This window comes from Neophocaena asiaeorientalis, unplaced genomic scaffold, assembly GCF_003031525.2.
Source record: "Neophocaena asiaeorientalis asiaeorientalis breed wild unplaced genomic scaffold, Neophocaena_asiaeorientalis_V1.1 scaffold78, whole genome shotgun sequence".
Taxonomy (NCBI): Eukaryota; Metazoa; Chordata; class Mammalia; order Artiodactyla; family Phocoenidae; genus Neophocaena; species Neophocaena asiaeorientalis.
In genome coordinates this window covers 10735437-10758785 of record NW_020175018.1, presented here as the reverse complement: position 1 = coordinate 10758785, position 23349 = coordinate 10735437, and the positions used below count along the sequence as shown (strand labels likewise).

General features: G+C 38.7%; 1 protein-coding gene across 2 annotated transcripts in view; it reads left to right on the top strand.

The window, feature by feature from the left end:
• MAPKAP1 (MAPK associated protein 1) overlaps window positions 1–23349 on the top strand; it is a 232579-nt gene that overhangs the window by 14914 nt on the left and 194316 nt on the right. The window contains exons 2-3 of one of the 2 annotated variants that reach the window (XM_024762288.1): window positions 12359–12686; window positions 15155–15244. In XM_024762288.1, coding sequence (XP_024618056.1) covers window positions 12428–12686; window positions 15155–15244 — 349 coding nt within the window. In that variant the 5' untranslated portion in view covers window positions 12359–12427. Of the gene's footprint in view, window positions 1–12358; window positions 12687–15154; window positions 15245–23349 lie in introns of those variants that run through there. The other variant, XM_024762289.1, reaches the window with a different exon arrangement.

Sequence of the window (23349 nt, the reverse complement as noted above, 5' to 3'; positions counted from 1 at the left end):
CCTCCACCTCGCATGTGATTGGAATAGAATTTGAGAGCTGAAAAGGCCCTTCTTATAGTTCATCCTCCCCATTTAACAGATGCAAAAAATGGACTGATGTGTAAAACAGGTTTAAAGAGTTTTAAAGAGGTAACTTGTCCAAGGCCATGTAATTAGGTCCCTGGTAATTAGGGAATTGGAAGTCAGGTTTCCTGAGTGGTGCTTGCAATAAACTATGTTGCTTCCCTCAATTGATGATGTGGTTAACCTGAGAGCCAGGTAAGTGGAAACATAACTATTGAAATCTTCTACTTGGTTAAGCAAACTTCAAATATTGAGGAGACAGTAAAAGGAAAATAAATCTTAGACTGTAGCAGGAGGGCTATCTACTGCACCAGCACCATGGATAAGGGCCCTTTTTTGTTTTTGAAAATCATGGTGCCACCCTTTGGGAACAGGAAAGATTTGTTTTGTCTGTTTATTGCACACTGAGCCCTTGCTGGATGCCAGCCACTTTCTACTAGAAACTGGCAGTACAGTGATGATTAAGACAGTGTGCTTAAGGAGTTGAGAGTTTAGAAGAGAAAACCAACATACAGATGGTCATTATTATTTTTTTTAAGTGTGATTAGTTTCTTTGTTTATTCATTCATTGATTCATTCCTTAACAAAGCAGCCAGAGAGATACTTTTATTTTTTATTATTTAAAAAAATATTTATTTATTTGGTTGCGCTGGGTCTTAGTTGCAGCAGGTGGGCCCCTTAGTTGCTGCTTGAGGGCTCCTTTAGTTGTGGCTCAAGGGCTCCTTACTTGCGGCATGCAAACTTAGTTGTGGCATGCATGTGGGATCTAGTACCCCGACCAGTGATTGAACCCAGGCCCCCTGCATTGGGAGCTCGGAGTCTTAACTACTGCGCCACCGGGGAAGTCCCCAGAGAGGTACTTTTTAAAATGTGAGTTAGATCATATTGCTGCTCACAGTCTTCCGGTGATTCTCCTTTCTACTTGTAATTAAAGCAAAGTGCTTAGAATTGCCTGTAAGGCTCTACTCACTTTTCCCCACTCTTCAGACCTCATCCTCTACTACTTGCTTCTTTGCTGGGCTCCTTGATACTTAGTGCCAGGCATACTCCCCCTGCTTGGCAACACGCTTCCCTCAGAAATCCATATGGCTTGTTCTTTCATCTTCAAGGGTTAACTCTCAAATGTCACCTTCTCAGTGAAGCATCCCTTGACTGCTTTATTTACAATTGCAGCTGTGGCTCCACCTACCTAGCATGCCTTAGCTCTCTTTTCTGTGCTACTTTTCTCCATAGCATTTCTAACTTATTGTATAATTTAATTCTCTATTTTGTTTGTCTCCTTCATTAGAATGTGAACTCCATGAGGGCAGGACTTTCTGTCTGCTTTGTTTTCTGCTGTACTCTCTGCATCTAGAATAGTGCCTGGCACACAGGAGGCATTCAACAAGTATTTGTTGAATGAATAAGTTCAACAAACACTTAGCACCTATTACTAACAGGCAATGTGCTGGATTAATTATTTGGTAGAAGTAGTGATGAAGTGCAGTACAGTGGGACCACATGGGAGCAGCTAACCTGGTCTGTGGGATTCATCAGGGAGGTTTCCCGAGAGAATTGACCATTGATCTGGATTTAGAAGAATGAGTAGGAGGAGGCCAGGTGACAGTCTTCAGATCAAGTTATAAGTTTGGAGGAATGTAACTTGTCTTTATTGTAGCAATTTGAGCTGTGGTTCTCCATAGGGTAGGATAAAATTTCAGAAAACAGATGCTAGGAATTGAACTTTGTTTAGCACCTTCGAAGATTTGAGCATAGATTTTAGTAGCAAAGTTGTATATGTATGTATTAATCTTGGTATTAATGAAACCATTCGGGGGTTGGAAATTACCACAGATTTAGTGGCTTCAAACAACACATCACTGCAAGGTTTCTCAACCTCCGCATTATTGACATTGACATTTTGGGGGGTATAAGTCTTTGTTGTGGGTGCTGTCCTGTGCATTGTATGATGTTTAGCAGCATCCTTGGCATTAAAAAATTTGAAATTGTCAATTCCTTAAACACGATATTCATACAACTAACTGTATTAAAGGTAGAAATAAAGTGCTTTTAAAACAGTTTGTGGGGGCTTCCCTGGTGGCGCAGTGGTTGAGAGTCTGCCTGCCGATGCAGGGGACATGGGTTCGTGCCCCAGTCCGTCAAGATCCCACGTGCCACGGAGCGGCTAGGCCCGTGAGCCATGGCCACTGAGCCTGCGCGTCCGGAGCTTGCGCTCCGCAACGGGAGAGGCCACGACAGGGAGAGGCCCGCTTACCGCAGAAAAACAAAACAAAACAAAGAAAAACAGTTGGCGGGGGCTTCCCTGGTGGCACAGTGGGTGAGAGGCTGCCTGCCGATGCAGGGGACATGGGTTTGTGCCCCAGTCCGTCAAGATCCCACGTGCCACGGAGCGGCTAGGCCCGTGAGCCATGGCCACTGAGCCTGCGCGTCCGGAGCTTGTGCTCCGCAACGGGAGAGGCCACGACAGTGAGAGGCCCGCTTACCGCAAAAAAACAAAACAAAACAAAGAAAAACAGTTTGCGGGGCTTCCCTGGTGGCACAGTGGTTAAGAATCCACCTGCCAAGGCAGGGGACACGGGTTCAAGCTCTGGTCCGGGAAGATCCCACGTGTCACGGAGCAACTAAGCCCAAGCGCCACAACTACTGAAGCCCGTGCGCCTAGAGCCCATGCTCCACAACAAGAGAAGCCACTGCAGTGAGAAGCCCGCGCAGTGCAATGAAGAGTAGCTCCCGCTCGTCACAACTAGAGAAAGCCTGCGCACAGCAACAAAGACCCAACACAGCAACAAAGACCCAACACAGCCAAAAATAAATAAATTAATTTATATATTAAAAAAAAAAACAGTTTGGACCCTGGGAATTGGAGAAGGGTTCACAGAGGAAGAAATATTTGAGTTGGACTTAGAAGAAGAAGGTTTGTATTGGAGGATAAAGGTACATCTCACACAAAGGAAGTCTCATTACCAAAGGCTAGATTGTGTTCAGAATACTCTTGGGAGTTGCCTTCTGGGGAGAAGGGGCAGATGAATGAAACTGGGTTGTAAAGAGTCCTAAATGTATGTGAAAGTGAAGGGGCTTAGGCTGTTTTCCTGCACTATTTTCATTTCTGTTGCCCAACAAATTACCGCAAACTTAGTGGCTTAAAACAACACAAATTTATTATCTCTCAGTGGGTCAGGAGTCATGGCTTCAGCTAGGTTTTCGTTTTTTTTTTTTTTCTCTTTCTTTCTTTTTTCTTTGGCTGCACCACACAGCTTGTGGGATTTTAGTTCCCTGACAGGGGATTGAAGCCAGGCCCCCAGCAGTGGAAGCGTGGAGTCCTAACCTCTGGACAGCCAGTGAATTCCCTCAGCTGGGTTTTCTGCTGAAGGTTTCAAAGGGATGAAATTAAGGTGTCAGAGGACTCCAGCCTAAGGTCCCCATTTCCTTGTTACCTGTTGGCTGCGAACACTCTCATCTCCTAGAGGCTGCTCTCAGATTCTTGCCTTATAATTCCATAACATGGCTGTTTGCTTTTTCAATACTGGCAGGCAAATCTCTGGCTTAAAATCTCTCTCCCGGGTTGCTTAGGATGAAGTCTTATGTAACAAAGTCATCAAGGGAATGACTCTTCCATCACTTTTGCTATGCTCTTGGCTAGAAGCAAGTCAGGTTCCACCCACACTCGAGGGAATAACACAGAGGCATGGATATCAAGAGAAGAATTTCTGGAGCCATATTAAAATGTTGACTGCCCTATGTACTTTTAGCTCCATGGAGGCAGTAGCCAGGTATTTTCAAATTTTTTTGCTCAGCATTGTGTCTCTGGTGCCTGGCACATCGTAAGTGCTTTATAAATATTTGTCGAATGAAATCAATGAATGGTAGCGGTTGAGTGTTACTTATGGTTTCAGCTCTTACACTGGTAATTTCACATGGAGAAGCAGTCTAGTTTCTTTGGCATTATTCATTTCTTTAGGTAAAACTATAAACATTTTTACCTGGAATCTTAAAGTAAAACCTAAAATTATTTGTTTATCATAACAAGTGTCAATCAAATCTGTTATCTCAGAGAGACAATACCCATTGGAAAAATAATTTAGGGCTACATTGCACCAAACTGGCAGATTTCTTGTAACAGCCAGAAATGATGGCAGCTTTGGAGTTGTGGAGGTGGTGGGTAGTTAGGTTATCTGAAGTTTCACAGCTATTGCTAATAACAATAATTTCACATAATAAACAAGTATTTCAAAACGCTGGAAATACTGATTGTTTTGTAATAACTGCTTTATAATATTGATTTTAGTCTAAGTTGTGCTTAGAACTTTATATATAGTTTGGTGTTATTACTTATTATGGTTGTTCTCCATACTTGTCATAGGAAACATTTTGAGCAATATTTAGATCTTGAGTTATCCATTGATACAGGACCATTTTACCTTCAGAAAATCAGGTATTTCTGACACCAAAGTCTGTGTTTTTCCAGTAGACCTTGCTGTTCAAAATGGGGTTGTGAGAATCTCAGTATGTGCCAGTTGGTCCTGGAAGCCACAAAGTAAGCAAGGCACATCTTCCTGGACTATCAGTTTTAGTGACTATATTCAAAGGTAAAATATTTTTTTCTATTAAAACAAATACAGGTTCAGTATGTTATAGGATAGAATGCAAAATATGAATGAATTCTAAAAATAAATTTCTTACAGCATGTTGCTTTACGTGGCTCCCCCTGGGTTCTCTCTTACCTTGATTTATGGTTACTCTCCTCTGCCCTTCAGGTGTGTCCGTGGACAAGTTTGAGAGGCCCTGTACTGTACCAGTCTCCCTTTAACTGGATCTTGGCAGATGGTAAGATTCAGAGACATTTCAGGTGGAGGTTAGTGGTACAAGGAAAGAAAAATCAAGGGCCAGGGTCCCTTTCCCTTTGTCCACAGGAGACATTTGATAGGAGAGGAGACCTGGTCTCCTGGTAGATTGGTGAGGGTCTGGCTGGTCCCAGATGGCCTCAGTCACTCATGGTGGGGGGTGGCATCACAGTAGCTGGAATGATCGATGGCTGAGCCTCTCTGCATTTGGTCTTTTATCCCGAGCTTCTTCCCATGATTCACATATGGTCCAAAGAAGGCTGTAGCAGAAGCTGCAAAGTCTCTTGAGACCGAGATTCAGCAGTCCCACATTACTTCAACTACATTCTGTTGGTCACAGCAAATTACAAGTGAGCGCAGTGATGGGAGGAGCTGCAAAGACTCAAAAATCTACCAAGTGACCTTGGGCAAGTTACTTAATGCCTTTAAGCCTTAATTTTTTTAATAATCTATAAAATGGGGGTAATAGTAATACCTACTTTCTGGGGTGGCAGTAAGGATGAAATATGTTGTTACATGAAAAGTACAGCTGATAGTAAGAAGCTCAGTAATTGTCATCTGTTACTGTCCTCCTTGTGTTTTTGCCAATGAAAGCCTGCCCATCCTTAAATGCCACCTTCTTCCTTCCTAAAGCCTTCTGTAACTTTTTTGTCTCTTGGAAAATATATTGTCTTAGTGTCTTATTTGATGGGTAGTATATTGCCTTATATTACTGTTATGTATGTACACGACATAGCTCATCTGCTGAAGCCTGTAAGCCTCTGGAGGATGCAGGCCAGTGTTCATGTACCTTTTTGTAGGAGTCCCAGTGCCTAGTTCTCAATGATGTTTAGTGAATGAATTCCATATTATTCGAAAGAAGATACAAGCATTTGTTTTCTGTTGTTGTAATTTGATCTAGTAAGTACTTTTAGTCAAAGTATAGAAATAATGTGAAGGGAAAAATTAAGCTCTCCAGATATAAGGCCTCACTATTTACTGTTTAATTAAATTAGGCATATTCACATGGAGAAGATTTTAATTCCCCGAGGGGAAAAAGTGGCTCAAGTTTACTCTTCTAAAAAATAAATGAATATTTAATTTAGAGTTAAATTGGAGAGAGTTAGAAAAAGAGATTTAAAATCAATAAAGTGCATTTTATTTTAATGGTCATTTCACTTATTTTCTAACTCCAGGGGTTATGAATTCTGAACTTTAATTAGATCAAAGAACTTTGAAATCTTAGTAAAAAACAGGGTCTGTTGGTTTTTATAAATGTACATAATAAAAAGGCTTTGTTTTTCTAACTTGTGATCATTTCTTGTTGTGCAAAATAAATGTGAGTGCTTCTATAACATTCTTAAGGAATCTTGTGTAGGAATCAGGTTCAACTTGCCTAATGCTAATAGCATGAAGCCGGGGTACAGTGTGGAAAGGTTAAAAAAAAAAATCTTGCATCTGCTGTTACATGTTGTTAACTCCCTCAGCAGACTTTAAATCATTTCAAGTACAATGATAGTGTGGCAGGTAAATTAACTAACCATTACCAATCTTATAAATACACAATTAACATGCCAACATTTATATGACACATTGATGGGGCAGCAGTAATTTTTGATTGGGAGTTTGCAGACCTTTGAGAAGCTCCAGGCTGTTGCTTATTCAGACAAGTTTTCACAGATTGCAGGTGAGGGCAGCTTGAAGTCTGTCTGGCAGAGGGAAGTGAGTGTGTAGTGTTTTGAAAGTCCAGGAACAACCACTGGCTGGACTTGAGCATTTGAAGTCACGTTACTATCTCAGGTCCTTAGGGAGTGAAGAAGTATAAGGAGGGCGCATTTGCTTCTGGTGGGGTTATTTAAAGAGACAATATTTTAGGTATGGACTTTGTAGCTGAAGTTGCATGAATTTCTAGGGATTTTCAGAAAGATACTTAGACCTAACTGGGGATTTAAAGTAAACCCTTCTCTGTGGTTTCAGGTCAACAAGTAGATGATCTCTGGAGTTCATTTCATGTGTAAAATTTTATGATTTTTAGTTTTGAACAATTATTAAGTGTGCTGCTTCTTTCTTGCTGTTGTACAAATCACTGTTGCATTAGTGGAGAGAAGGCTAAGGGTCTAGTCTACTGCATAACACATTTACTGTCTTACATCTTTCACAAGGACCCACAAATTTCTCTCAGGCTCTGGAACTCAACAACAGGATTTTTAAAAATCATGTTTATTATAGCTGTTGTAGTTTTTGTTCCTCTTTGTTTTGAGAGGCTATAGAGTGGTTAAGATCCCAAGCTCTTGGGTTTATTGGTTCTATTTACTTGGTTCTATTTACTTATTAGCTGTCTGGGTTTGGGCAGGTTTCTTACTTTGCCTCAGTTTTTTCATCTATAAAATGGGGGTAAAAATAGTTACCATCTTACGGGGTTATTTTGAGAATTATATGAATTAATCCATGTAAAAAGGGAACAACAAGTCTAGCTTTTATAATAAGTTAAGGTTATTATCATTGCTTTTTGCTTCTGGGATTCTCCATTCTACCTGCAGAAAATGTACATGGCATGCACTGGCTTATGGATTCATATTAAGTTACTTCCCCTTTGCCCATCTACTTTTTTACTGTCTTGTACCTTATGCTTTTGTTTTTGTTTTTTTTTATAATACATTGCAAATAAAGTTTGGAGGGTGTATGTATATAAAGTTATTATTAAGAATATACTTATATTAAGACTTGATACCCATTTAAGCCTACTAAAAATTTACTCCCCTGTTAGGACGTGCTTCAAGTTACCACAGGTAGGTTACATGATCATTAGTGAACACAAATCAAATGGTTATGTGAAGTGGTAATAGCATCCAAGTTGCACCTGGAACCACACTTAGCATACAGTAGGAACTTAATAAATATTTGTTGAATGAATGAATGAGTGAAGTATGAAAGGAGACCATCCAGTACATTAAAAATGGCCATGTCATTTTGGGACATCTCTTACTATCCTCCCACTCACTCTCTGTGGTTGTCCCTTTTGCTTCCTTTTTTTTTTTTCTGGCCGTGTTGGGTCTTTGTTGCTGCGCTGCGTGCAAGCTTTCTCTAGTTGCAGCGAGCGGGGGCTTCTTTTGCTGTGGAGCATAGGCTCTAGGCATGCGGGCTTCAGTAGTTGTGGCATGCGGGCTTAGTAGTTGTGGCTCACGGGCTCTAGAGCACACAGGCTTCGTAGTTGCGGCGCACGGGCTTAGTTGCTCTGTGGCATGTGGGATCTTCCCGCACCAGGGCTTGAACCTGTGTCCCCTGCATTGGCAGGCAGATTCTCAACCACTGGACTACCAGGGAAATCCCTGCTTCCATTTTTAGTAAAACAAATCTTTATGCTTTGAGGAACCTGGAGTTAGAAAGTGGGAAAATCTGAAAAGTAGGACATCTACTAACAATCTAATTATTGTTTATCTGATAGCTTAATGGTATATATTAAAAAGCATTGACTGTCTCGGAGAGTCAAGAATTGGTGACGTTCAGGGAAGGCATTCAAGGCCATTTGTAAAAGTGAAGAGCAGCATCTCTAAACCATGTCTGTGAAACTCAGTTATACATTGATATGTTTTAGTGTTTCTAGAGGAAAAAATGTTTAGGGATCAAATAAGTTTGGAATTTGGAATATATTACGTTACTAGATTACCCCCTCTTCGAGATTCACAATATATAATACATTAGTAGTTTAAAAACTTTGAGAAGTGCTGTAATTGAACAGCAAGAAAAAAGCCTATTTAAATTTGTTTAATCTGGCATTTAACAGACATTAAAAAATTGTGGTAAAGTATGTACAACATAAAATTTACCATTTTAACCTTTTTTTTTTTTTTTTTGCGGTACGCGGGCCTCTCACTGTTGTGACCTCTTCCGTTGCGGAGCACAGGCTCCGGACGCGCAGGCTCAGCGGCCATGGCTCACGGGCCCAGCCGCTCCGCGGCATGTGGGATCTTCCCAGACCGGGGCATGAACCCGCGTCCCCTGCATCGGCTGGCGGACTCTCAACCACTGTGCCACCAGGGAAGCCCCCTAACCATTTTTAAGTATACAATTCAGTGGCATTAAGCACATTCACATTGATGTGCCATTAATACCATTCATCTCTAGAACTTTTCCATCTTCCCAAACTGACACATACCTATTAAACACTTACTTCCCAATTCTCCCCTCCCCCCAGCCCCTGGCAAAGACTATTCTACTTTCTGTCTCTATGGATCTGACTACTCTAGGTACCTCATATAAGTGGAGTCATGAAGCATTTGTCCTTTTCTGACTAGCTTATTTCATTTAGCGTAATGTCCTTACGGTTCATCCATGTTGTAGCATGTCTTAGAATTTTCTTACTTTTTAAGGCTCAATAACTTTCCATTGTTATGTGTTTACCACATTTTGTTTATCCATTCTTTACCAAGTATTTTTAATTACTGTGTAGTATTCCGTTGTATGTATGTGTCCTGGCATATGCAGTGTTGATGGATGTTTAGGTTACTTTCAGATCTTCAGTATTACAATCCTGAGATAAATATTTTTGCAGTTATTTCCTTAGAGCAGATCCTAGAAGTGGGGCTGTCCAAAGGGTATTCATGTTTTACACTTTGATATATACTACCAAATTACCCTCTAAAAAGTCCCAATTTTCATTTCCTCTTATAGTGCACAAGAGTGCCCATTTCTCTGAACCCCTGCCAGCATTTGGTTTTAAAGATCTTTGACCTTTGCACAACTGATCAGAGAAAATAACTTGCTTTTTTGTCTGTTTGGAATATCTTTGTTTTAGAAATCAAATCTACCTTCAAATGATAATTTGCTACTGTCCAAGTGATTTAAAACGTATTCTTTTGGTTGTGAAAAGTAGTTTTGGCGTAAGTTGATAGTGACAATTTTGAAGGGTGACAGTTTTGAAGGGCACATTGTAGAGAAGCTCTTGTGCCTGTATTAATTTTTTTAAAAAGCAATTCTTTCTTTATAATCACACCTACACACGACATGCTCATATATGACTTATCTCTGAAACAAAATTGTGTAGTCCTTGGAAGTCAGATAGCAACATTTATTGAATTCCAGCTGTGTGTAAGATTCTTTGTTGCCAGAAAGGATATGGTATTATGGCCCCTGTCCTTGTGGAACTTCCAGTCTGAATCCTCAAGTACATCATAGGAGGTGGAAAACATGTTTCCCAGGGCAGCCCTGTGGGAGTTCCCTGTCAGAACTGGAAGTGAATAATATTTGTTGAGTGATTCCTCACTGTATGAAGTCATAGTGTACTAATAGAGAAGGCATCTGCTCATGTTAGGGCGTTTTGGGGGCTTCTGTTCTGTTAGGATAGTTAGGGAGTTGGTATGTGCCTTCAGAAGTGTTTGCCCATAACTTTTCTTCATAAGAGGTGATGGAACAGGTTCATTTTCCTGAAAAAGATTCTGTTGAAGGTACCCCAGTATAGTTTTGCCGCTTTGTCCTTTGACTTTTTGGTGCCAGACACCCATTAAATATGTGGCTTCTCACTGAAAGCCCTTGTTTTTGCAGGGGAGAACTAATCAATATGAAGTTGAAAACACCTGCCCCTATGCTGGTGCCTAGTTGCCTCACTTTCATGGGGAAGATGCTTGTCGTGATTGCTACAAAGATGTTTGTAGATCTGTTGATCTGTGATTCCATGGTTCTGTTACAAAACAAATATTGTCATAACTAAATCTATGGTTGTATACGTCTTTGTGGTTATATAAGAACTTATTTTTACAAGTGAAACTTAAATGCTTCCCTTTATTTCTGTAATTTTTTTCTGATTAATACACTTAAAGTGGTGGGCTGACATTATTGTTTCTGCAACTAAATGTCTCAGATATTTGACACTTAGAAGAATCCCATGATATTAGGAAATATACTAAGTCTATATTAGGGTATAAACTTTTTGACTCAGGCATACCTTACTCACCTTTGCATTTCCTATTAGCTTCAGTGTAAAATAAGTACTTAGTGAATATTTAAGGGAAAAAATGAAAATTAATGTAATTCACTTGATCAGAGATGCTCCTTAGTCAAACTTACTCTTAATCTCAGTATCTTTAAGATCCACCAGGTGAGGTTAATAGAAGGATATGTTGCCAGACAAAAAATTTAAAAACTTCAGTTAGCTATAATGATTTTTTAACTAGGTTTCCCCCTATGTTCCATTTCTAGAAGAAACAAATGACAAGAAAATCTGGTGTTCTAGGTCTTTCTAAAAATAAATATCTTCTAGGACTGTTCCTAGGAACATATTCAGTCTACCGTTCACATTGCTTGCACTTCATAATGGTTTTAGAGGAGCAGGAAGGTAACCCAGATGACCTGCAGAGTCCTCTGTTACAAAGGAAGCACGCACTTATTTTACCTGCTGTGAACTTAACAATAGAAGGATAAATTGTTGATATATTTTAGGATTATTTTAAACAAGAATTGAAAACTGAAGTTGGTAATGATATTTTTACCATCAGCATCATCATTACTAATAACAGCTAATTTTAAATTACGTACCAGCTGTTCTTTTGAGCATTTTACCTACCTAATCTTCTATATATCCTTTCTTCCCTGCAATCCCCATTTCACAAATGAAGAAAGAAAACAGGCTCACTGAGGTTAAAATTATTTTGACCAAGATCACATAGCTAGCAAGTGATAGGGCCAGGATTTGAACCCAGTTCTGCCTATAGGCCCTTAGGTTCCTAACTACTATTCTGTAATATTTTCTTTGTTGAGTATTCCCATTTAACTGAGGAGGTACCATTTTGTTCCCAGAATAAACATTGTTACAGTTTTAACAGGATTCAGGAAGCAGTTCTTATAATTAGGTTTCTAAAATAAGAAATTAATCTGGTAGCCGACAAGTTTGATTAATAAGTTTTATTTTAAAAGCACAATACTATCTTAAATCAGAAGGAAAGAAAATGTATTTATTGAACAAAATTACTTTGGTGGTCCGTTTTTGTAAAATTCCTGGTAACTCAGGAAGCATTGTCTGTGCCCTTTTAGACATTTCACAACCATATGGCAGGAGGGGGAAATGTAAACTGAAATACAGTTTCATGCTTTAGCACATCATTTGAGGAAAATACAGCTTGTTCCCCATGACCTTATAAAGTAACGAGAAGACTGCATGGGAATGAAGGGAGAAAGAAAGGAAAATTTATTGTTTTAACAGTGGTTATGTACTTTGAATGGCCTAAGGAGTTACAGTTACTTGTTTTGTAAAAGAGTAAGCCATCTTCTCTGATACCATGGAGATCTCATTGACTAGAGTGGTAGCCCCTAGAGCTTATAAGGATTTCCTTTCAGCTTGGACTTAATCCTTTTAAGCTCCTAGCTACAGGGACAAATGTTGATTTTCAAGGTAGCATTTTACCACATTGAATTTGTTTGAAAAATGATTCAGTCATTTTCTGCCTTATTCTTAAATGTTGCTGTGTACATCGTGTTTCTAGGTAGGTGAGCCCGTGAAACAATATGAAGAGAAGAAAATAGCCTTTTAAGGAAATTGGCCCACAGAAAGGATGGCCTTCTTGGACAATCCAACTATCATTCTAGCTCATATTCGACAGTCACATGTGACCAGTGATGACACAGGAATGTGTGAGATGGTTCTCATTGATCATGATGTTGACCTAGAGAAGATTCATCCTCCTTCAATGCCTGGAGACAGTGGGTCAGAAATTCAGGGAAGCAATGGTGAGACTCAGGGCTATGTATATGCCCAGTCAGTCGATATTACCTCAAGTTGGGACTTTGGTATTAGAAGACGCTCAAATACAGGTAAACATTGCCTTTTAGTCATGTCTTCTGAGCTTTAAATCAGTAAACAATCTTATAGAATAATGCATAATGTTGGCATGGGTTTAATGGGGAAAGTTACTGTGCATTAACAGGAATGTGCGTGTATTACACTAACAGTGAGTCTAAGCAATCTCTCCATCTCTGCGACTGTGAATGGAGAGAGTCTCTGGAGTGATGCTGTTAGAAGGAGGTAGACAGAAGAGGGATAAGGAAGCAGACAGAGGAAGAATAGGTGAAAAAGTTGGCTATGAGAGAAGCGTTCTGTTTCTAAAAAGTGACTGTAGAGAGGGAAGTGGACTGTTTTGTGTATCTTCACAGAGCAACATTATTCCCAGTAGACAGACTACCTGGAGGCAGATTTCAGGTTGACATGATAAAGAAACTTTAATACAGAGAGCTGACCAGCCAAGGGTGCTGCTGCCCGAGACAGTTCTTGCCCTGGAGGAATTGTAGCGGGGTATGGGGTTCGGAGGGAGACTACTGAATATTTGTTAGGCCTGCTTTTAGTAGGAATTCCTACACTCGGTGTGAGATTAGAAAAGGTGCCCCTGTTTTTGATACATTACCTTTATTTAGTTGATCTCTACCCTTTGATAATTGTGGCTTGAAAATGCTCAACTTTAGCATATATCTGTTTAGTCGTTAGCTTTGAAACACTTATCATTCCCCTTTTCCAGCTTAAGTTTTTTGGGAGCATTTCAAGGGCAATGTGATAAACCAAGTCCTTTACTTAAATAAATTATTTAGACTTTATAATCTAGTTGTTCAAATATGACAGGGTATTCTACAAAATAATTTATTTTTTTTAGACAATCAAAAAATATAATCTCCTAATCAGTAGCAATAACCTGCTAACTCCCAGGAAAAGTAATGGCAGGATATATAGTAGAACATTGAAAATATTTATATGTTTATTTTCACAGTCCAAATGTAAAATGTATGTAAAGGAGTACTGCAGGTAGAGCAGGATACAATTCACAGTGCAAAGCATGTTAAGGTTTTGGTTCAGAATTCAGCATTCTGTGACATCTACAAAGAATAATTTGCTCTTGTGATGAAAATAATTAATAGCATTTCCCAGTATCTAAAGGAACTTTTATCAAAATAGGATTTGAGTGAAGGTTTGAATATAATTTAGAACCATTGATTCTCGGTTCTCTAGTTGAAACTGACTTCCTTGCAAGTTATTGAGATGATATCTTTTATGACAGGTTGAATGGATTTCAGTAGGAGAATGCCACTAAATTGAGAGCTTTATGATTATATTACTTTGCTGTACCCTTCACATTTATTAATTGCAATTGAATGTATTTTTCTTCCGTGGAATTTGGTTAGATATAGTGACATTGTCAGAATGCTTTTGCCAGCATAGTTTAATTTTCTGGCAAGATTAGTTTCAGTGTTTCCCTACCACAGGGCTAAGGCAGGAATGTAAGCTTTCCTATCTTGGAAATGGTTGCAAGAAAACTTTATTTTATTTATTTATTGTATTAGCGTTGTGCCAGGATAGGAAGTTGAAGATTAGCAAGAGGAAACTAATTTGGAGAGGTGACATCAGTTGTGACTTTCTTTTCCATTGTAGTCCCCGTGTGCAGCAGTTGTTAATATATGCTGGACAGTATTTCTTTAAAAGATCAGTTCACTGACTTTTGAAGGTTGATCAGCCAGTGGTAATATAATCACAAATGCACAATTTTAGATGATGCTTTTGTTATTGTTGTTGGAATTTCTTAAGCTAGTACTTGGATGCTAATAATTAATTAGGATTGTGAGGTATCTTAGCAACCAGGGAATTTACTTTTTAATCCTTTCAGCATATCTTAAAATTTTGTATAAGAAAAATTGTTCTTTTTAAGATTTGACTAATGTTACAAAGATACAAACCATTTATTTTACTACCTATAAACTGTTTCAGCCCACTGAAGGAAAGCTATGCTAATTTATATAGCTTTGACATTTTATAATTTTCATGATTTTTAGATAAAGGATTTTATATTTAAAACTTTAATAGTCTAGTCTGAGTTCATTTATCTTTAATTTTTGAAACGGGTAGAGTAATTCATAACAGTAATTTTATTCCTGTAATGTAATATTCACTTCAGTTCATTTGTGCATTAAAATTCCTTTAAGACCGTTATTAATGATTTATATAATGAAATGTCATATTAATCACAGAAGTTTTCACATTTTATTATTCTCTTCCATGTTAATACTATCTTTATGATCTCTATTAATGTTTTATATCCTCTAATTTCAATTATAAATCAAGAATATTTTCATGTTTTTGTTGGTATTTGCTTTTCAGGGGTGCCACCTTTAAAATTTTATGACTTTTTCCCTACATATGCAATATAAAACATCTTTATTCATATAAAGGTAGTTAATTATGTCTTTGTTTATAGTAAACTTTCATTGACAAACTTATAGTTATAATATTTCTTTTCAAGCTCAAAGATTAGAACGACTCCGAAAAGAGAGACAAAACCAGATCAAATGCAAAAATATTCAGTGGAAAGAAAGAAATTCTAAGCAATCAGGTAAATTGAAATAATTTTAATTGTTAATTTGAGATTTATATATTTAGTTTATATTATTATATAAGAGCTTTTAATTTTAATTCATCCTTTTAAATCCTCTAGGCAGATACCTCTGTGTTTTAAGCTTTGAACTCTTTCACTTGGGTGCCTTGGCCTGCTGAAGCTGTGTGTTCTTTAGGTCTTGTATTTTTGGCCACTCCTTCTCCTGGATCACAAGAATTGATGAGTACAGGGCATATTTTGTAGAAACTGTTGTACTAGTACCTTGTTCTTAGAGCCAAGGTGTACCTATGATTTGGATGGGCCTCTGGATTGTAGATCCCACCTGGCAGTTCTAACCTAGACTTGCCCTTGCCTCATTAGCCCCAGTAACAATCGTTTTTGCATATATGCTAATTCTTTTCCTTTGGCTTACAGACCATTATGTTGCTGGTATTAGCATTTGCAGTATGTGTTCATGTGGTATGTATTGATACATTAAAAAGCTGGCTGTCTTATATATTTTCAAAGCTTCAATCTCAGCAAGGAGAGAAGACTTTTTAAGAAAGTACAAAATAGAATGCTATTAAAATATTTTCTAATGTTTTATCATGTTTCCTAGACTTTTTTTTTTCTTCCTTTGAAATAAATGTCTGCAGTTGTCTTTTATATCTTCTTAGCACCTCCCACTACCACTCTGGCATATAATATATGTCCAATCAATTTTCGTTGACTGACTCCTTTGCTACATAATATTTATGAAACCAGTAATATTAATGATTATCACTTTAACAGCAGCACCTACCTAGTGCTGTGGTAAGTACCTTATGTGCATTACCTCCAGTGCAATGGTCTTATAAGGTGTAGGTATCATTGCTGTCGTTAACAGACGAAACAGAGGGTCACAGAGGCTTAACTTGCTAAAGTTACAAGGCTAGGAAGTGGTGGTGCAGTAGAGCCATGTTTTGTATCTAGCACTGTCTGCACCTAAAGGCCAATCTCTTTCTGCTAAACCATGTCATATAAAGTGGTTATTGCTTTCTCCTACTATAATTGTAAACCCAGGAGTGTTCAATGGGTATGATTTTCTTAATGATTGCTTCTAAATAACGACTGCTTAGAATGAGAAATCCACTTCTTTCTCTTTTTTGTATCTCACTTCCGTGACTTCCTATAGTTCTTCTTGAATGTCTTTTTCGTTTTGCTCTTGGTACTTTAAAAATCTCTCCAGGCTGGCCTTTTCTGTTGATCTAGTTAATACTTCTCTCCGTTATATTTAGCATAAACTGGAAAACCCTTATATCATTTATTTTGTCTACTTTCTTCAATATTTTTGTATGTCTTAATGTTTTTCCTATTTATCTCTCCTTAATGAATTCAGAGCCAGTTTAATAAGCCCATCACTCCAGCTACCCTTTGTTTTGCCTTCTTCACTTCCATATCTTAAAATGATCATAAATAAATAAATTAATAAATAGAGTAGAGCATCTCAAATGTATCTTCATTAACCCCTTTCACAATGTGAGAAGTAATTTCTTCAACTTAAATTTTGATGCATCTAATAAGTTTTGGTACTTCCCCGCCCACTCCTTAAAGTCTAATCCACTTTAACTTTTGTTCAGAATGTGCTGGAGAAACAAATAGTCCCCTGTTGGCTTTCATTTTAACCACACTGTCCATTATGTATATCTGCGTCTCTCTCCCTCAGTTTCCTTCCCTTTATTTCTGTCTCAGAGATTTCAGTAATTGACACTGTGATCTTATTTCTAGAAGAGCTCCTTAATGTGCCTGCCCATGCTTTGAGATGTTGACCTTGATTCTGGCTAGACCAATAGCCTGCCTGGTGGTTACTCTTGATGGTTAGAGTGAACCTTGTCAATGCACAAAAGAATGCCTTTGAATTTTCTGTTAAGCTCGGTTCTATCATTACCACAGACTGGCACTCTGGTTATCCTGAAATGTGTTAGAAAAGTGGAGTTCGCAGTCCACTAAACATCTACCTGGCAAATGGATCAGCCATTCTATTTTCACACATCTCTCAAATACATACTCTCTTTTGGCAAGAAATGCCACCACCAAATCATTTTGATATCAATTGGGAATTTTGGCTTAGGTAATCATTCATTCATTTCCTCATTCTTTTTCTGCTAATTACATTTTGTGAAAAATACTTTCATCTGTTTTTTATCTTTGTTTTATTTCATTTCCCAATAGAAGAATCATCTTTATGAATATGATGACCTCCCATGGAATGTTCTTTTTCCACACTTATTCTATCTGCTACATCCAGTTTATTCTTTAAGACACTGCCTAAATGCTTCCTTTTCATAGAGGAGTTAGAAGGGATCTTAGAAACCATCTGGTCCATACCTCGAAGTTCTTTATGAACCTACTGACCCATATGCCACGAGACCACATGGTAAATGTAATACCTTATAGTAAGATTCTTTTAGTATTTCTGTAACTAAAACTGCACGGATAAATGTGAAGGCGATGTCATTGGAAGACAGCTTTGTCAGGAATAATCTCAAGTCAAAGACTAGTATTTTTAATTTTATTGTTTTAAAATGGTATTGGTATATTATTTACAAAATTGGTTATTATTCTTATTTATTGAGTCATTTAACAAGTATTTCTTCTACAACTTCTGTGTGCGTAGTAATTCTGTGCTAGGTGCTTTGGGGAATACATGATTCCTGTCCTTAAGAAATTTGAAGTCTAATTGGAATTCAAGGCTATTTACATGTGAAGTTAAATAAAAACAGTAATGTAGTTTTTATCAGTTATTTATGAATATTCCTGAAGTTTTCTTACTATAACTTCTATTATTGGTTTCTTAAGACAACAGTTCCCAGATACAATGGCTGTATAAAAGTCAGAAATGCATCCAAAAGTACATGTTATAATGACATTCTATATACATTTCTAGGCCCTGTCTGTGTAATTCCTGGTTCAGTAGGTAGAGGTTGGGGTCCACAAATCTATATTTTTCAGAAGCTCACTGGGTGATTCTGATGGGTAACCAGCTCTGAGCACCACTGGATCATAATATGCCAGCCACTAACTTTACTTCATCTTCATGCAAGCAGAGCAAATTAGCTGTTAATATTTCAGTATTATTGGTGAGAAAACTGGAGGACAGAGGCGCTAACTAACTTTCCCAAGTTACTTACTTACAAGTAGTTACAAAGTTAGAATTCTTCTCCTGGCCAATCTGATCCCAAACACTGTAGTCTCTCCACTGTGCTCCATTCTCTCCCATACCATAGGCAGAAAGGAGCTGCTCCTGGAGCTTTGAATATTGAGGAGTCTTTGGGGTTCCCTTGTACCTTTCTTTCTCTGTGTGTCAGCTACAGCCAATGTTCGGGAAAGGTACCAAAGCTTCTATATTAAAAACTTTCAGTTGAAAATAATGAAAAGCAAGTGAAGTCAAAGTTGAAGAGCAGCTTGAAGTTGAGCAACTCAAGAAGTATAGCTTTGTCTTATGAATGGCTTAGAACCAGGAAGAAGGGCTCTGTGACCTTTTCCAATCTTATCTCTGCTTTTTTGTGACCATCTGCTCTCTCCTTCCTCCTCCCATTCTGCTCCCTATCCCCACAACTACTTTCTCTGCTTTTCTGATCCAGAGTTATTCATTCAACAAGTATTTATTTAGCTCCCACAGTATGCAAAGGCAGTTATGCACTATTATAGGTCTAGAAGGTAGAGCAGTGAACAAGACAAAGTGCCTCCCCTCGTGGAGGTTGTTGGGGAGAAAGGCATTTAAACGAACATAGGAGGTCAGGTGTCAGAATGGGAGAAGTGGCATAGAAAACAATATCCCCCAACTACGGTCGGTAAGGAATGCTAGGCATGGGATTGTGCTGTTTTATATAGGGTGATCAGGGAAGGTCTCATTAGGAAGGTGGTGGATGAGCAGAGATCTGAAGGAAGTGAAGGAGTGAGCCAGGCAGATACTGGGAGATGAGTGTTCTAAGATGAGGGAACAGCAAGTGCAAAGGTTCTGTGGCAGAAGTGTGACTGATGTACTCAAGAAAAAGCAAGGAAGGATGCTTGTTGGTTAGAGTAGAGTAAGCAAGGGAAGGAGTGAGGTCAGAGAAGTAAGTAGTGGGAGACCTGATCATGCACAGTCCTATAAGGACCCTGGGTGAGGTGATTTGATCAGAGTACTGATATAATGTGTGACTTACTTTTTTTTTTCCTAGCTTGAATTTCATTTAAAACAACTATTTATTATAAAATTTTTCAAACACAAAAACAAAGAAAAAAAAATTTCAAACATACACAAAAGTAGAGAGAATGGTGTCATGAACCCCACGTGCCCATCACCCAGCTTCAGCAGTTAGCAATATATGTTTCGTCTTGTGTCATTTAGACATTCACCTCCCCTCCCCTCCCAGATTATTTTTAAGCAAATCCTAGCTATCATATAATTGCATACCTAAATACTTATGTGTTTATTTATTTATTATTTATTTTATTTTTGGCTGCATTGGGCCTTCGTTGCTGTGTGCAGGCTTTCTCTAGTTGCGGCGAGCGGGGGCTACTCTTCGTTGTGGTGCGTGGGCTTCTCATTGCGGTGGCTTCTCTTGTTGTGGAGCACAGGCTCTAGGCACGTGGCTTTGGCATGCAGGCTCAGTAGTTGTGGGTCACGGGCTCTAGAGCACAGGCTCAGTAGTTGTGGCACACAGGCTTAGTTGCTCCGCGGCATGTGGGATCTTCCCGGACTAGGGCTCAAACCTGTGTCCCTTGCATTGGCAGGCGGATTCTTAACCACTGCGCCACCAGGGAAGCCCTGTGTGTTTTTTAACATGTAATAAAACTGCTCTACCACTATCCTCCAAAAATTAGCAGGAATTCTTTATTATTATCAAATATTTTCCTGATTGTCTCAATTTTTTTTTCTGTCCCCCCCCCATTTTGTTTGTTCAGGTCTAGATCTAAGGTCCACACCTTACTTTTGGGCAATATGTCTCATTTCCTTTTTAATCTATAGATTCTCTTTCACTTTTTATTCTTGTAATTTATTAGTTGAAGAAACTGGGTCATTTTGTCCCATAGTATTTGCTACATTCTGGCTTTTGCTAATCATATCCCCATGTTTAATATGTTCCTCTGTCCTCTTTATTTCCTATAAACTGGTGGTTAGATCTACAGAATTGCTCAGATTGAAGTTGATTTTTGGTAAGAACACTGTGTACATGCTGATCTGTATTTCCTATTGCATCATTTTAGGAAACATGGAATGTCTTACTGTGTTTTTTGTAACAAGATTGACGGTGGAATCAGGCCTTATCCATCCATTATTAAATTACTCCCATCAGCTTTTCATCTGATAGTTTTAGTGGCCATTAATGAGTATCACCTAGATTCATTATTTCATTAAGAGGTGTGAAATAGTGGTTTCTAATTTTATCAACTTGTTTTATATAAAGAACTTTCCCTAATCTATTATTTGGCTATCCTCAGGTATAGTCCCTACAAGAACAGCAGGATAAATGCTTCTTTACCTTTGTCAGTTGTTTTCAGAATGAAGAGTTTGTTGCCTAGCATCCCATGTAGATGACCAATGAGGGTTTTTTTCCCTTTGTATCATTATGCACTCATGGGTTTTTAAGCATAATTTGTATTTTTCAGTTCATTGCAGTTATTCTTTTTTTATGCTGAAATTGTCCCTTTGTATAGTGAGTCCCTTCCCATTTGCTGCTAAGTTCTTTTGGCACAATTCCAGTAATCTTTCATAGTCTCCTTGCTTTCTTGTGTAACAGGATGTTGCAGGTTCATCTTGCACATTTTCTTCCCCAAATCTGGAATCAGATGTTTTTCCAGGGAGTCTTGATTCTTTTTAGTGGTAAATGGCATTAAGAGACCACAACTGAGCTCTAGGGGGGGCTCACTGGATTGATTTTTGTTTTCCTTGTAGGCCTTTTCAGGGAGTAGAGCTCAGAAAAAAATAAATTTTTAAAGAGAATACATTGTGAGTTAATGCTGATAATTCCAATTCAGATTTAGGAACTTTTACTTTTGATTTTATGTTTATGTATCCTTTCTCATGCTGAAAATCTTGGTTCCAGAATAGAAATACCAATGTTATTATTAACATTATGATTAGTGAAAACAGTTTAAGATTTTTTTTTGTCTTTTTGATATGTTCTAATAGGGAATGTACAGTCAAATTGCTATATGATAAAGTTACTTAAAATAATTCCTCTCTTTGTAGTTAAACTGCCAACTAAATATTACACTTAAGTTCATTTTTAATTTTGCTTTTATTTTTAGAGGTTGCACTTTTTCTTTATTAATTACACACAACATTTACATGGTTGTAAAGTTAAATACATAAAACAAGGTAAACCAGAGAAATCTAGCCTTATTCCTTGTCTTCTACTCTTTTAGATAGTCATTTTAAAAAAGGTTTTGGCTTTTCTGTCCACTTACAAATATATATAAGCATATTTACATTCATATTCCCCTCTTTTTAAGTTAAAGGTAGCATAATACACACTATTTTATGCAATCCATTTTTCATTTAGCAACACATCCTGAGAATTACTCTGGAGCAATACATAGAGATAGGTTTCATGATGTGGTTGTACCATAGTTTAGCCAACCAGTCCCTTGAGGGATATTTGATAGTTTTCAGGCTTTTGCTGTTGCAAATGGGACTGCAGTGGAAAGCGTCATACATATTTGTTTTGTTTTGTTTTTTTGCCAGTGTCTCTAGGATCAGAATCCTGAGAGTGATATTGTTGGGCCAAGGGGTAAATATATGGTTTTCTTTGACATTGTTACATTCCCCTTTATTGAGATTTTGTTGTTTTTCATTCCCTCTAGTAATGTGTCGAGTGTCTATTTCCTGATAGAAGTGGAATGGTATCATAGTATAGTTTTTTGGTTTTTTTTTTTTTAATATATGTATGTATTTATTTATGGCTGTGTTGGGTCTTCGTTGCGGTGCGTGGGCTTTCTCTAGTTGCGGTGAGCCGGGGCTACTCTTTGTTGCGGTGTGCGAGCTTCTCATTGCGGTGGCTTCTTCTGTTGCAGAGCCCAGGCTCTAGGTGTGCGGGCTTCAGTAGTTTTGGCTCATGGGCTCAATAGTTGTGGCTCACGGGTTCTAGAGTGCAGGCTCAGTAGTTGTGGCGCACAGGCTTAGTTGCTCCGCGGCATGTGGGATCTTCCTGGATCAGGGCTTGAACCTGTGTCCCCTGCATTGGCAGGCAGATTCTTTTTTTTTGCGGTACTCGGGCCTCTCACTGCTGCTGCCCCTCCCGCTGCGGAGCACAGGCTCCGGACGCGCAGGCTCAGCGGCCATGGCTCATGGGCCCAGCTGCTCCGCGGCACGTGGGATTCTCCCGGACCAGGGCACTACCCGTGCCCCCGCATCGGCAGGCGGACTCTCAACCACTGCGCCACCAGGGAAGCCCGCCAGGCAGATTCTTAACCACTGCGCCACCAGGGAAGTCCCTTGTAGTATAGTTTTAAATTGCATATTTCTTATTATGAAATGTGGTTGAACATCTTTCCGTTTGTTTAAGAGCTCTTTGAGGGGCTTCCCTGGTGGCGCATACCACAAAAAAAAAAGAGCTATTTGAATTTCTTTTTCTGTGGATATTATATACTTCTTGTCCATTTTTCTATTGGGTTGTTGGTCAGTGTCTTCTCTACTTTGAGAATCTTTATATATTAGGAAGTTTTTATTTTTATTTCTTTTGCGGTACGCGGGCCTCTCACTGTTGTGGCCTCTCCCGTTGAGGAGCACAGGTTCCGGACGCACAGGCTCAGCGGCCATGGCTCACGGGCCCAGCCGCTCCGTGGCATGTGGGATCTTCCCAGACCGGGGCACGAACCCGTGTCCCCTGCATCGGCAGGAGGACTCTCAACCACTGCACCACCAGGGAAGCCCAGGAAGTTTTTATTTTTATGTCATCAGTTTTATCAATTTTCTTCTTATTCTGAAGTTTATAACTTTTGTTTTCTCTTTTAAAATTAAAAAAAAATTTGGGCTGCACCAGGCAGCATGCGGGAGCTTAGTTTCCTGACCAGGGGTCGAACCCGCGCCCCCTGCAGTGGAAGCGTGGAGTCTTAACCACTGTATCACCAGGGAAGTCCCTATAACTTGTATTTTA